The 14,629-nt window shown below is 37.8% G+C and overlaps 1 protein-coding gene across 4 annotated transcripts in view; it reads left to right on the top strand.

The window, feature by feature from the left end:
* The window catches only part of ANKRD46 (ankyrin repeat domain 46), a 58,711-nt gene that overhangs the window by 22,432 nt on the left and 21,650 nt on the right, over window positions 1-14,629 (top strand). For 3 of the 4 annotated variants that reach the window (XM_032760133.2, XM_032760130.2, XM_058444141.1), the window contains exons 2-4: window positions 7,363-7,464; window positions 10,893-11,230; window positions 12,743-12,901. In XM_032760133.2, coding sequence (XP_032616024.1) covers window positions 10,920-11,230; window positions 12,743-12,901 — 470 coding nt within the window. In that variant the 5' untranslated portion in view covers window positions 7,363-7,464; window positions 10,893-10,919. The remainder of the gene's footprint in view (window positions 1-7,362; window positions 7,465-10,892; window positions 11,231-12,742; window positions 12,902-14,629) is intronic. The other variant, XM_058444142.1, reaches the window with a different exon arrangement.

The following is a 14,629-nucleotide window of genomic DNA, read 5'->3' as shown; positions in this document are numbered from 1 at the left end:
ATAAAGTGCTGTTGCAACTAGAAAAGACAGTTTTAAAGAATCAAATAACTTTATTATGTAATGATAGACTGTAAACTAGAAACCTCCTGAGGAGGAAGTCCGTTGCTAAGAATTTTAAACATGGTAAAATTACATAGTAAAGATTTTGGAAAATACTAAGATATTAGAATGTGAAATAGAATATCCAAAATAACAAGCATTCCTTTTGTGAGCAATTAATTTTGATTTGTCTTAAGCCAGTACCTTTTCTAAAAGTTGAATTGTAACTAAACTTTAATAATGCAAACAAATAATAGTTAAGCAATATAAATATTGCCAGAAATATATCAGAAATCCTTGTTGGTGTTTTTTGATTTCCTGATGGAGAAATAAAAATTTAGGTGTTTTCTTGTTATCCCAAGCAGTAGGAAGTACTTGAGAATAATGAGTCTAAGAATTTAGTCACCTGTGAAGTAGAAGACGTTTCCAAAAATATTTTATTGTTATTTTCCCATACTTTAAAAACTTACTTTGTATGAGATGATTAAAAAGAGTTAATTTGGCTTACGTGTGCTAGAATATTTTCTGTAAAGTAAAAGACATTTCCAGGTATTGTTTCTACAGTTTAAGAAGAAGTTCACTTTGAATGAAATGATTGTAAAGAGTTATATGGAATGTGTACGCTAGAGTAATGTTCTCCCTTATGTTTTATGAAGACATTTGCTAAGGTAATTCATTAAACAAAAAATCTTATGAAACAAACTTAGTGACTTTTTTTTTTTTACTCACGAAATGAGTATAGTGATAATATGCATGTACCTTGTAGGGTTTCTATGAGGATTAAATGAGTTATTACAGGAAAAACACTTAGAACTGTGCCTGCAGTATAACTTAATAAATGTAGAATACTGTATATCTCGAATGTTGCCAAGCAATTATTTGCATAGTAATACCAGACATAACAAACAAGAAATTCTTTTTTCTCTTTTCATTAAGCTTAATTCCAGAAGAACATCTACTAAGTAATATCTGATTAACCGAGTTTTAATTATTATGTGAACTTAACACAATGAACTGGGCTTTTTTGCTTTTTGTACAGACAAGGTCTTGCATTGTTGCCCAGGCTAGTCTTGAACTCCGGGGCTCAAGCAATCATCCCACCTTGGCCTCCCAAAGTGCTGGGATTATAGGTATGAGCCACTGCACCTGGCTAGTGGCCTGTCTTTAAGTATTATTCTGTAATTCCCATACTTCAAATTAACCTCACTTTTACTGCATTAATAGTTTTAATTGTGAAGTTACCAATAGTTTTGTATTTGAAGATATCACAAAGTTAAGAATTTTAGACACGGCCACATTAGACTGAAATGTTGGAAATACCACAAAATGTGTGTTTTCTACAAAGTTGGATATAAAATAAAAATGTATGTGTGTAGTAGATCCACATCTGCCTAAAAATTGCTCCAAAAATTTGCTAAAAATTTGAACTTCTGTTATTATTGAGCCTTGGAAATAAAATTCAGAAGATTCTGCTTATAAACTCCTTCCTTCCAATGTTCTTCATAGTACTGGGATATCCTAAAAGGATAGTGTTCTTGGTTCCTTCTTTTATTTACTTCCTACAGAAAGAGAGCAACTCTTTTCCTTTTTTAAAGAATCCAAATAAATATTCACATATTTTATCTTTATTTAGGACAGATCACTAAAAGGTTAAAAATTGGGGTCTTAGCCATATGATCAGTGAGAATTTACTTCCTAGACCCTTCTAATACAATTTTCCAAAAAATAAGAGAAATAGGGAACTCAAGTTCATCCTAGTTTAGGATGAACCATAAACCAGAATCTTAGAAGTTTTGCAGTGAGCAAAGAAAGCATTGCATCAAGATTGCTGTCACAGCAAAACTATTCACTGGTCAGAGACTAGTTCCACAGCCATACATTAGACAGCTTTCATCACAAAATTCTGTTTACATTTTGATTAGCCAAAAACGTCAATGAATTTATGTGATAGGAAAAATATAGGACAAATTCTTTTTTAATGTGCTAAGGAATTCAGTAAAATTATGGTACATACATAGAATACAGTCATCCCTTAGTATCCATGGGAGATGAGTTTCAGGACCTCATGCAGATACCAAAATTCACAGATGCTCAAGTCCCTCGTACAGAATGATATGGTATTTGCATATAACCTATGCACATCTTTCCATATACTTTAAGTAATTTCTAGGTTACTTATAATACCTAATACAATGTAAATGCTACAGAAGTAGTTGTTACACTGTGTTGTTTAGGGAATAATGACAAGAAAGAAAGTCTGTACATACGTGTTCAGTATAGATGCAGTTTTTTTCCCCCAAATATTTTTGATTCATGGTTGGTTGAATCATGAATTTGATTCATGGTTGATTGTGTGCAGCTTTTAGTTTCTTTGTTTTCATATTTATTTCCTAAAAATTTTTACAACGCACTGCAGAACTAGTCATAAGAAAAAAATATTACTTTAAAATCATGTGACAGTGAACTTAATTGAGTGTACTTTCAGGAAAGAATTATTGGATTTCCCTATGTCTAGACTTCAAGAAACTTAATGTGCCAGGCATTGCAGTCAGCCAGTGTATATAGACAAATCAGACCTATTTCTTGGCTTCTAGAAACATATTCTGGCAGGAATTTTAGGACAGTTGTGAACAAGCAACAAAGTTTTACATGAACTGTTTTCTCCTGGTTATCTTGACAACTTACAGTGGCTGCAGGGCACATTGGAAATATACAAACTAAATATGAAGCCCCACCCTGCCACTTAAAGCAGTGTGGCCCTAGACTCAATGTCTGTGGGCCTTGGGAATTAAGATCACTCTATTAGAGAAATAGTTGCTGTTTAAATAGCTGCTGAAGATAAGCAGACTGAAGAAATATATTGTTAATGTTCTGGGAAGGATTTTAAATTGTTAAAATTCTTACTTGCTTACAGCTAAATTTCTTTTCAACATGGCTTTTTAAAACTTTGCCCAATATCTTTGGATTTTTGCAGAGCTCAGGTTTTAAGAACAGTAATTTTAAAGTACTAGCAGTTAGGATTTAATGACTTCATTGGAAATTTTTGTTTTATAGTTCTCTGAGATTATATTTTGAAACAGCTGTATCCTCTTAAAAGGATAAGAATAACCAAGTGATAGAATCTAGATTTGGGGGTTTCATTTACTGTGTATCATTCATTTTTATAGTTGTAGTACTTTTCTTTGACATTAGAAAATGGCAAAGGCAATAAGATCTGATAGAATATCTTTCCAACTATGTCGTTTTTTCCTTGCATTTTGCTGAAATGTCTGGTGCTTTGATCTCTGACCAAAATTGCTTGTGTAGGCATATTGTAGTCAGTCCATTTGAAGCAAGAATGTGGTACTTAGTCTTGCCTTTCCAAATGGCCTTTCAAAATGAAAAATCCATCTATTATGTATTCTTGTTGATATTGGATATAGAACAATTTTTAGTTATTATAAGTATATACATTCTCTCTATTAGTCCTTAACCATTAAGAATACTATTATATCTTAAAGTTTTACAGATTGACCTAAGATTGTGGATCTAAAATTTGAGATATAAAAGAAAATTAGGCATGACTTTTCATCAAGTCAGTGAATCACAAGCTTCCATCAAAACCTTTTGATTGTTGTTTGGGTTGAGACAAGCGTGCTGGTTGACATAAGAAGCTCTTGTTGCCGAGATCTAAGTGACTGCGTCATGTGAAAGGATTAAATGACTCCGTCTTCAAGTCTCTCAGGCAGTGCCACAGAGCACAGAATGAGGAGTTTTAAGTGTCAGGCTGCACCAGCCCTCAAAAACCTGACCCCCAAAGTTCTGCTTTTAACAATGCCAGCTAGTCTGCCTCTGAACCAGTCAGTGGATGCCGTTCCTCATGGACACTGTTCCTTGGGAACCAGGGCCCTGGTCAGCAACCAGCATGCTTTCTGGGGCATGGTTATTCCCATATTGACTGTTCTTGCACTAGACTATGTGGTTTTTCCTCTGCCAGGAACCAGTTCTTTTATTTTTCTTTCCTGGAAGTCTTTACTGCCCACTAGATGTCACCCCATTATCAGAAGCTGCTCTATTACCAGGGGATCAGTGCTGTATGCAAGCTTTCTTCCATACGGCTGAGGACTGTCTCCCCAGAGCTGTGTCTAGCCTGAAAAGGATAATAGCTTATTTTTGAGTGCTAAGTCATACAGCTAGTAAGTAGCTGAGCTGGGGTTCAAACCCAGGCAGTCCAGCTCCATATACATTCCGGGTGGAGTAATCAAGTTCTTTTAACAGCATCTGACAAGAAAATTGTCTCTCTATGGTACACTCCTAAGAGTAGCGCCTTTCAGGAGAATCAGACTATCACATATCTCTCCCCGCTACTTTTCCCACCTCTTCAAGCAGGCTTCATTGTGTTTACTTAGGTTTCACATCCATTCACAGGAGCACAGACTCAGTCCTCAGTGAATCTTGAAAGATTACTGGTTCATTATTCACACTTTTATTAGTGCCTCTAATTCTGTTTGAAGAATGGTTCTTATTAAACACTCCCTTTGGTAAATGCCGGTACATCCACCTGTGCCCTTGCAAATGCTCGGTCCTACAGGTTCTTCCATAAATAACCTGACACCGAGGCACATGACTCCAAAGGTGACCTTACATTCTTCTCAAATGGGGGAAATAGACACCTTCGTGCTCAACAGTCTTTTAGTCACAATCTTCAGGTCTTCATATGACTCACTAGTTGCTCTCCTGACCATTTATCCCAGAGAAATGAAGATTTACAGTCGCATACAAACAAATGTTTGTAGAAGCTTTAACAGTGGCCACAAACTGGAGACACCAGATGTCCTTCAGTAGACGAACTGTTATATTGTGGTACACCCATGCCACGGAATACTACTCAGCAATAAAAAAGGGACAAACTGTGGATACACACAGCTACCCTGGATGAATCTCCAGAGAAGTATACCAAGTGAAAAGGCCAATCCCAAAAGGTTCCTGTATGTGCTGTATGGCTCCATTTATACAACATTCTTGAAATGACAGAATTAAAGAAATGGAAAACTAGGTAGTATTTTCTAGGTGTTAAGGAGAGACTGGCATGGGAGGGAAGCAGGAATAGCTATAAAAGGGCAACATATGAGAGATTTTTCATGGTGATGGAAATGTTGTGTATCTTGACTATATCAATGTCAGTATCCTGGTTGTAATGTTGTACTATAGTTTTGTAAGATGTTACCATTGAGGGAAACTGGGTAAAGGGTGCACAGGATCACTCTGTGTTATTTCTTACAACTGCATATGAATTTATAATTATCTCAAAAAGTTTAATTTAAAAAAGTCTTTAGTCCTCTTCACCCATTGGACAGTCGTTAAATATGTGCTCTGATTTGTATTTGCTTTATGACTTCTTAGGGAAGCTATTAATAGAGTCTAGTGAGTAAGGTCTAATTGAGGTCTTGGAAGTTTTCTTGGCAGGTTTCTAGTAATTTAGTCTAATGAATTTATATAATATTAATATGAAATCATACAAATCTGTAATTTGTTCAAGTGTATTTTCTTATGGGGCATTGTAATGTCCAAAGAAAATGGTAGGCTCAGTGCGGTGACTCACGCCTGTAATCCCAGCACTTTGGGAGGCCAAGGTGGGTGGATCACCTGAGGTCAGGAGTTCAAGACCTGCCTAGCCAACATGGCGAACTCTCATCTCTACTAAAAATACAAAAATTACCCAGGCATGGTGGCACATGCCTGTAGTCCCAGCTACTGGGGAGGCTGAGGCAGGATAATTGCTTGAACGCGGGAGGCCTCTGCAACTCTGCAGGTGAGTCGAGATTGCACCACTGCACTCCGGCACGAGCGACAGAGCAAGACTCTGTCTCAAAAAAAAAAAAAAAAAAAAAAGAAAATTGCAGAAGCATTGTCTTCCTTGTGGATTTAAGAGAACATTAGGATTATTTGGGGGCATAACCATATGAACTATAATTCCATCTCTAGATGAAAAACAAAATTTTTTCTTTTTCCATAATGTGAGCTCTACCACATCCAGAATAACCCACTTGCACCATTTTAATTAACATTGAAAATTGAAGCCAAATCATACATTAGAGACAGGCTCTAGTCGTTAAAGACTCAGCTCTAGAGGTCGGGACAAGAGAGGAAAAATATTAGGCTTTGGGTGAATCATAATATTTGTTTAAGGAAATCAAGGTAAGTGGCTCCGTGATATGAAGTTTGTCTAAATTGATACTGTGGTATCACAAAAGAAGTAGGAAACGAGGAGCGTAGATGTTTTGTGTGTTACCATGTTTTCGTGATATTTACTGACCCTCGTGTGGGACTGGTCCTCACATACAGTTTGTCAGCTATTGTCATCAGTTCCAGCCTAGCACTGATAGCCTTTATGATACAACCTGACTTACATGTTGTAAATGGAGCTTTGTAAAATACCATTAATTATTTCCCTATGTAAATTTGTTCACAGGGGTTTGATAACAATGAGCAAGGATGACCAGTAAAAAGTTAACCTGTATTTCACCCTCACCAGGAATTTGGGATTTGGACTTCATAGCATGGTATCTGGCACATTTCAGGCACACAGTGAATGTTTGTTTCATGAACTAATATTGCTATTTTTGTGGTCCTTACTGCCTGCCCATGACCCTGCTTCCACGGTCCCTCCAGAGAAGAGTTGAGTGGGCAGACAGGGTGCTCTCATAGTGTCTCTCAGTGCAGAGAAGTGCAGCCTGGGCAGGGGAGCAGGGTCAGGTTATGTAAAGAAGATTACAGATAGATTTGGGCCAGGTTTTCTTTCACGCTGAAAAGACAGGGAAGGGAACAGATTTAAAGAGATTTAAGTACCAGCATTCAAGGTAGATTAGAAATACTTTTTCTTAAATGTATCCTGTTTGGTTTAAATAAAAGTATTGGCTTTTTAAACTTATTTTTTCCCATTATGAATAGTATTTTATTTATAAAAATGCTTTTGTGGACTAATCTGGGATCTAGCCTCCATTTATAATGTGAAAAATATGCATTCTGAATTCCAAGTAATGACTGAGAGTGAATTTTCGGAGCCCAATTTGTTCTTTACTGATGGCACATAATTTGATTGTTATTCTTTTATCTTTCTGTCTTGCTTTCTTGTTTGTGGGCCACAGAGCAGCTTCTATTAAGCCCTTCCTTTTCATTACTTTGTTACTCGTCAGGTATTTTTCTGGCCTCACAAGTTGATGCCTCACCTACAGATTTTCTAGAGAATTTCTTCAGGCTCAGTAACCTGTCTGTGTTTAATAGAACAGTGAGTTCTTTTTCTCACCACACTTCTATTATAACTGAATTTTCCATTTACTGTAGATCCTTGCCAGCACATTACAGAATATTTTTGTTGAACCTTCTTGAGAATTCAGAGAAACTGCTGAGTGACCACTGAACGAAAGATCTAATCTTAAGGCTTACGTGAGTATTTACTACTGTGGACTTCCTCACAAGATGTGAAACCGTCAGTGAACTGCTTTAGGACAGATTCAGTTCTGTGATCAAGATGAAAAATATCTATCATTGGGCTTATTAAATGTGGGATTAAGTTAAGCAGTTGCCCAGGGACACAGAGAAACTGACAAAATACACACTTATTCTCACCTGAAAAATAGACACAGAGACTTGTATTTCTTGCTGAGCCAACATTCAGAAGAATCCTAGTCTGCAAACCGCAAGAATTCTTACTGTGTTTGAATCAAAAACACCAAGTAGATTTTAAAAATTATCTATTCTTAAAAATTTAACCAAAACACATTACCTTTTGAAAAGCACTTGATATGTGGCATTTCATTTTTAAAAAGGTTTATGATAGCTTTTCCATTTTTATGATTCAATACTGTGCAAGCTTGTCCAACCTGCAGCCCAGAACAGCTTTGAATGTAGCCCAACACAAATTCATAAACTTTTTAAAAACATTCTGAGATTTTTTTGCAATTTTTTAAAGCTTATCAGCTATCATTATGTATTTTATGTGTAGCCCAAGACAATTCTTCCAGTGTGACCCAGGGAAGTCAAAATGTTGGACACCCTTGCTGTAAGGGAAAATATTTAGATTACCCTCACAAAAGAATTCTTGACTATTTTATTGAGTAAATTCTTATTGAGTTTTTCTGTTTGTTGGTTTGGTTTGGTTTGGTTTGGTTTGGTTTGGTTTGGTTTGGTTTGGTTTGGTTTGGTTTGGTTTGGTTTGGTTTGGTTTGGTTTGGTTTGGTGTTTGGTGTTTGGTGTTTGGTTTGGTTTTTGAGACAGGCCTCACTCTGATGCCCAGGCTGGAGTGCTGTGGCTCAATCACAGCTCATCGCAACCTCGACCTCCCGGGCTCAAGTGATCCTCTCACCTCAGCGTCCCAAACAGGTGGGACGAAAGGCACGCGCCACCATGCCTGGCTAATTTTAAAATATTTTATAGAGACAGGGTCTCTCGCTATGTTGCCCAGGCTAGTTTCGAACTCCTGGGCTTCAAGCTATCCTCCCATTTTGGCCTTCCAAGATGCTGGGATTACAGGTGTGAGCCACTGTGTCCAGCCAGATTTTTAAAAAGTCATCATATGTATCATCTGAAGTTTATTTTGATTTTAATCTCTGTAGTTTTTAATCATAAACATGTTTTTCTTATTTGAAATTATTCTTAGCCCCTTTTTACCCTTCATTTCATATCCAGTGAGTCATTAAGTTGTGCTAATTCTGTGTTCTCTGTTCCCCTCCAGTGTGTCCCCTTCTGCCTGCCACTGCCTTAGGTTAGGTTTTCATTTCTTGCCTAGAGAGCTGCAATGACCTAATGATTGATCTCCCTGCCTCCATCTTTTTCTCTACAATCCAACCCTTCCATATTGTCATCCAAGTAATCTTTCTGAAAGACTAATAAGACTGTGCCATTTCTTTGACTTAAAATCCTTCAATGGGCTGAACTCATTGAAATAGTAGTCCCAGCTATTTAGGAGGCTGATGTGGGAGGATTGCTTGAACCCAGGAGTTTGAGGCTGCAGTGAGCCATGATTGTACCACCGCACTCCAGCCTGGGTGACAGAGCAAGAACCTGTCTCAATTTAAAACAAAAAAATCCTTCAGTGGCTCCTCACTGAAATTCAGGTATAAAAAAACCTTACTGTGGAGTTGTTAGGAAGATTAAATTAAATTCATTAAAAGCTCCTAGTTGGTACCTGGCTCAGAACAAGTCTCAGTGTATGTTAGTGCCCACTCTTTCCACAGAGAGCCCATGGTAGCAGCAGAGCCCTTGTGTAAGGCAGCCCCAGATTTTGGGACAATGGCTCTGCTGAGAAGCCAAGTTGAAAGGAATAAGGGCAGCAATCTCACCAAACTCAGCAGCCAGGCTTCCCTGAATCCCCTTGAGGTTAGGCACAAGAATAGATGGGTCTAGCATCCAGTTCCATCAGTGTTTCAGAAAGAGACTTTACCTGATCAGCTGTATAAGCCAAGTCCATCTGTGACTAACTTTTGTAACCTAAGAATAAAAAAGCCATCTCTAGAAAAGCATTGGTCTCTGCCTGTTTTCTTGTTTTCTCGTTAATTTCCTAGTGAAGTTTCTTTTGACAAGCTTTAACTCTTTCTTAAATGAACCTAGGGGAAGAGAGAGAGACCTAGTTATATGCAGTTTGGTAGAGCAGAATGTCCTGACAGTTCAGGTGCACCAGGCAGGTGCTGAACTCTCACCTGAGTTCAGGTGCACCAGTGGGGCCGGGAAACATCCGTGACAGAGGTGTGGGCAAACTGGTGAGCTGGATGAATCCAAGAGATGAAATTCACATCAGACCTAGTTGGGATTGCTGCTTTGTCCTGTCTTCGCATTCCCAGACAGCCCTACTTTTTCTTTCCCTCATCTCTCAGTCTTTGGACAGTGGGAATTTGGCACAGTCACATATTGAGATAAGCAACAGAGCACAGCAGAATAAGATCAATAGTGTAAAAAGAAGCATAATCTGAATTGATTTCGTGCTCTGATTTTTAAATTCAGTTTGTTACTTTCCTTAGCCTTTCTCTTAAAATTTGTGCCATAGGCCAGGCGCGATGGCTTACGCCTATAGTCCCAGCACTTTTTGCAAGGCCAAGGCGGGCGGATCATTAGGTCAGGAGTTCAAGACCAGCCTGGCCAACATGGTGAAACCCCATCTCTACTAAAAATACAAAAAATTAGCTGGGCATGGTGGCAGGCGCCTATAATTCCGGCTACTTGGGAGGCTGAGGCAGGAGAATCGCTTGTACTCAGGAGGTGGAGGTTGCAGTCAGCCAAGACTGCGCCGCTGCACTCCAACCTGGGCAACAGAGCGAGACACCGTCTCAAAAAAAAAAAAAAAATTGCTCTATAAACATAATACTCTACAGGTCTTTGTTGAGTATAAGTTCTTTTCATGCAAGTAGTTTCAGTAACCATGTAGAATATCTCAAACACAGGAAGAAGCAAATATATCAAAGAGAATTAGTTTGTATTAAATAAGAATGTCTACTAGTAGTAGCATTTATATATGGGTAGTTCTTTGATGTTTAAACACCATGTTATCTGTGTGTTCTGACAATGTAATACTTAAATCTAAGCTATTATATCTTGCTTAACTTTAAAAATATCTCTTAATCTTTTTACATGATGAAAAGCAAAATAGAGCTTTACAGTAATTGAATTGGAATTTTAATCCAGCAGATGTGAAGAAAATGAAACGTTTTAATGGAAAATAAAATATAATTGATAACTTTGTTGTTGTTTCTGTTTGGTAAAGTAATTTATTTATTAGAGGCAGGAGGCCAAAAAGGATGAAAAATAGTGCTTTTCTAAATGACTTCTTTGTCTTGATTTCATTTGACTTCATGGAATCTCACTCACCTATTTCATTACAGGCGTGTTCCATCCACCACATCAGAACAATGTCGTATGTTTTTGTAAATGATTCTTCTCAGACTAACGTGCCCTTGCTACAAGCCTGTATTGATGGGGACTTTAATTATTCCAAGCGACTTTTGGAAAGTGGCTTTGACCCAAATATTCGTGACAGCAGGGGCAGAACAGGCCTTCACCTTGCAGCAGCTCGAGGGAATGTAGACATCTGCCAGTTACTGCATAAATTCGGTGCCGATCTTCTGGCCACAGATTATCAAGGAAACACAGCTCTTCACCTCTGTGGCCATGTGGATACTATCCAATTTTTGGTTTCCAATGGACTCAAAATTGACATTTGGTAAGTTCTCTGTGGTTTTAGAAGTCTAGTCATTTCTTCCCATTAGTCTCTCAACTGATAGTCTTATCTCAGGTCTGTTGATTTTGTTTCCTCATTAATCAGTTGAAATAAGTTCAGAAAGCCATTGAAGACAGTGTAATCCTGTTAGGCAAGTGAGGGAATGAGGGGCTGACTTCTAGATTTTTGCTGAAGCAGCATATTTTTCCTATGAAAATAGTGGGTAGTTTCTGCTACTAATTAATTATGTAGTGTTACAACAAGGGAAGAAGAAGAAAAGAACATTTGTTGAAAATCTATGAGCTAGACTGTGTTTACTTGTTAGCTCATTTAGTCCTCAGAATGAAGAGCTCTCACAATAGGTGTTTTCATTTTACAGATTAGATAGTGAAGACAAAAAAGGATTGGACAAAGTTCACACAGTTTATAGAGGATTTGGAAAGGTCACAGCTTATAAGGGACAGAACTGGAATTTGAACCTAGTTCCGTTGACTCTAACGCTTGTGTGCCTTCTGTCATGTAACGCACCATGTGAGCTTCATAAACTCCCTGGAGTCAAGGATCCTTTTTAGACTGAACAATTTGAGGAAGTCATGGGGCTTTTTGTTTATTTTAGTGATACTCTGCTTTTTGAGTGGGAACGATGTCAAGTCACCTGTAAAACTGAGCTTGACCTTTAAATTACAGTTACACGCTGCCCTAATTTATTGATGCCATAATGCCCCCAAATCTGAATAAGACAGTAAATGCTTTTGTTTCTGCAGGACAAAATGGGGTAGGAATTGACTGCAGGATTTAATGTGATTGGGGTTCTAACCTATTATTAGCACTAAATAGCTGCGTGAACCAAAGCAGCTTATTTGACAATTTTTTTCTTAGACTTTAAAAAAAAAAGTACTGGTCTCATAAAATGTAAATATCAAATAAGAATGCATCTAGAACTAGATTTATCCACTTTCTGACTATATGTTCTCTTTTTTCTTTTCCTTGGAAGTAGAAAAAATAAAAACAAAGGTTAATTCAAAATTCAGCTACACTGGATGTTTGGCTCAGCTCTGGTTTTACTTTTGAGTTAAATTGGACCCATCCTTTTTTTCCCCATGGTGATTCGTTTATTCTTCATAAACGCTTTCTATAGTACAATTGAGAAAAAAATAGAGACACACGGCTATAACTTCCACCACAATCTGCTGTTGAGGAGACATTCAGTATGAGGATGGGGGCTAGAGGTGGGGGATGTGTTTGGGTAACAGGATAATGGCCTCTGTGATGAACTGTGCAGAAATCCCATCAGTCAAGGTCTGATTGCAGCCTGATGGTCAAGGCTCATGGTGGAAGAGTTGCAGTGAGCCAAATACTCGTTTAGTTCCCCACGGCCCTAGGGTAGGTCCTAATTGGTCCCATTCTTTCTTCACTGAGATCTATACAAATGGGTACTAAAAATGGAACTGACTATGTAGTATAACTGCTATGATGGCTTCTTTATTTTTATAAACTTTTTTTTTTTTTTTTTAGCAATCATCAAGGTGCTACCCCTTTAGTTCTGGCAAAGCGCAGAGGAGTAAATAAAGATGTCATCCGATTGCTGGAATCTTTGGAAGAACAGGAGGTGAAAGGATTTAACAGAGGAACCCACTCGAAACTGGAGACCATGCAGACAGCTGAGAGTGAAAGGTACTGGAGATACAATTTTTTTTTTTTTCTCACTGTATTACTCATGCTGGACTTGAACTCCTGGGCTCAAGCATTCCTCCTGCCTCAGCCTCCTGACTAGCTGGGACTATAGGCACATGCAGCCACACCCAGCAAGATAATATAGTTTTTTAAGGGAAAGTCACTTTAAGTATGTGGATTTATGGTTAACTTTGTAAACTTTAATATTCATTTGCTTTTAAGTGCAACTTGAACTTTATATAGGACCTTATGACTGCAGATTACAATTGAGAAGCTATTAACAGAAAGTACTACATGTCATGTGCACATAATGTTCTGTTAGCCACCTGCTATATTGACAGTACAAAGGAGAAATAGTAACAAATGAATCTGAGGGGAGGAAGCCGGAGCTTGAGGATTTTAAGTACAGGTCACAAAAAGAATGGAATTTAAAAAAAAAGAGAAGTATAAGTAAAGCCAAGAACGTGGGCAATTTTAGAAAAGACCGAAAGGTAGTTTCAAGGGTAGGGAAGTGGGGTGCTGAGAAACAAGAAAACAGGAGAGGGAAAGCAAGATAGTATTTAACCCATGCGTAGTTCAGTAATGTGAAAGTGAACGTGACTTTCATATGAGTTGGAGCTAATGAAATTTGGACTCCTGTAAGTAATCGAAGCTAAGATGTGGTAACTGACAGGGTCTTGAAAGCTCATCATTTCTCATCTAGAAGCAATGGAGAACGCAGTTCAGGGAGCTCCAAAAAGGTGGCACACCATCTTTTCTCCTGACGTCACTGGGCTCAACAGGTAAAGTTCATAGGCCAGACTTGGTTCTAGTAGCATATTACCTGGTTGACCACCATGCAGTTTCAGCCTTCCAGATAATACATGTGAAGGAAAAAGGATGCTGAGCTTCCATAGCCTCTTCCCAGCATTCTCGGTAGGTTGTAAATAGAATAAGCAAGGGCCCACATCAGCTGTTTACCTAGTAGCTGATGGACTAGGACTTGGATTTAGAATCACATAATCCACTTAGACCATTGGGATCATTGTTTCTGTGAGTTCTAAATGAAATCCTCTCTATTTTTCATAGCTTACCCTTCATTTGATTCCTTTGTACTCATTTTTGCTTTCCTCCTCTCGTGTGCCAGTTGATGTGCTCTCTGGGGACCATTAATTCCACTCTCAAGCTTAGGTCTATTTTGTTTAGATACTTTCAAGCACTTAATACAATCCTAAAGAAATCCAAGAGCTTTACTTCTGGAACAGTGCATACTCCTCTTGAGTGATCACTGAAAGCTGACAGATAGATAAACAAGAAGTCAGAGATGTATTTGCAAGACCTTTTTTTTCTCTCTTGTGTACTTTGGATTGACAGAATGGCATAAGCACTTGAACAATATTGAGTTAACTATTATTTGTTAAAGATTTTTTCCTCTAAGATAACTTGAAATTTATTTTTATCTTTTTATGAAATAACATTAAGTACTTTAAGCTTCTTTACCATGAAAAACAAAACCAAGAATGTGTTTTTGTTTGGTATATTTTTAGGACCTTTATTTTGTTAATAGCCAGTTTCTTGGCACCTTTTTATTAGACATATACTTTTAGCATTAGTTTGCCTCAGTTGTGATTACTTACTAAGAAGTGATTAGTACAAAATACTACTACATTGGATGAGCAGTGGAAGTACTCCTGCTTCCTTCACATACCTGCCATTTCACTGCAGCATGAGAGTTTGTATTAATTGTAA

Source organism: Hylobates moloch, unplaced genomic scaffold (assembly GCF_009828535.3).
Source record: "Hylobates moloch isolate HMO894 unplaced genomic scaffold, HMol_V3 SCAFFOLD_9, whole genome shotgun sequence".
Classification (NCBI taxonomy): Eukaryota; Metazoa; Chordata; class Mammalia; order Primates; family Hylobatidae; genus Hylobates; species Hylobates moloch.
The sequence above is the reverse complement of the archived record's forward strand: the minus strand, read 5'-3'. Positions and strand labels throughout refer to the sequence as shown.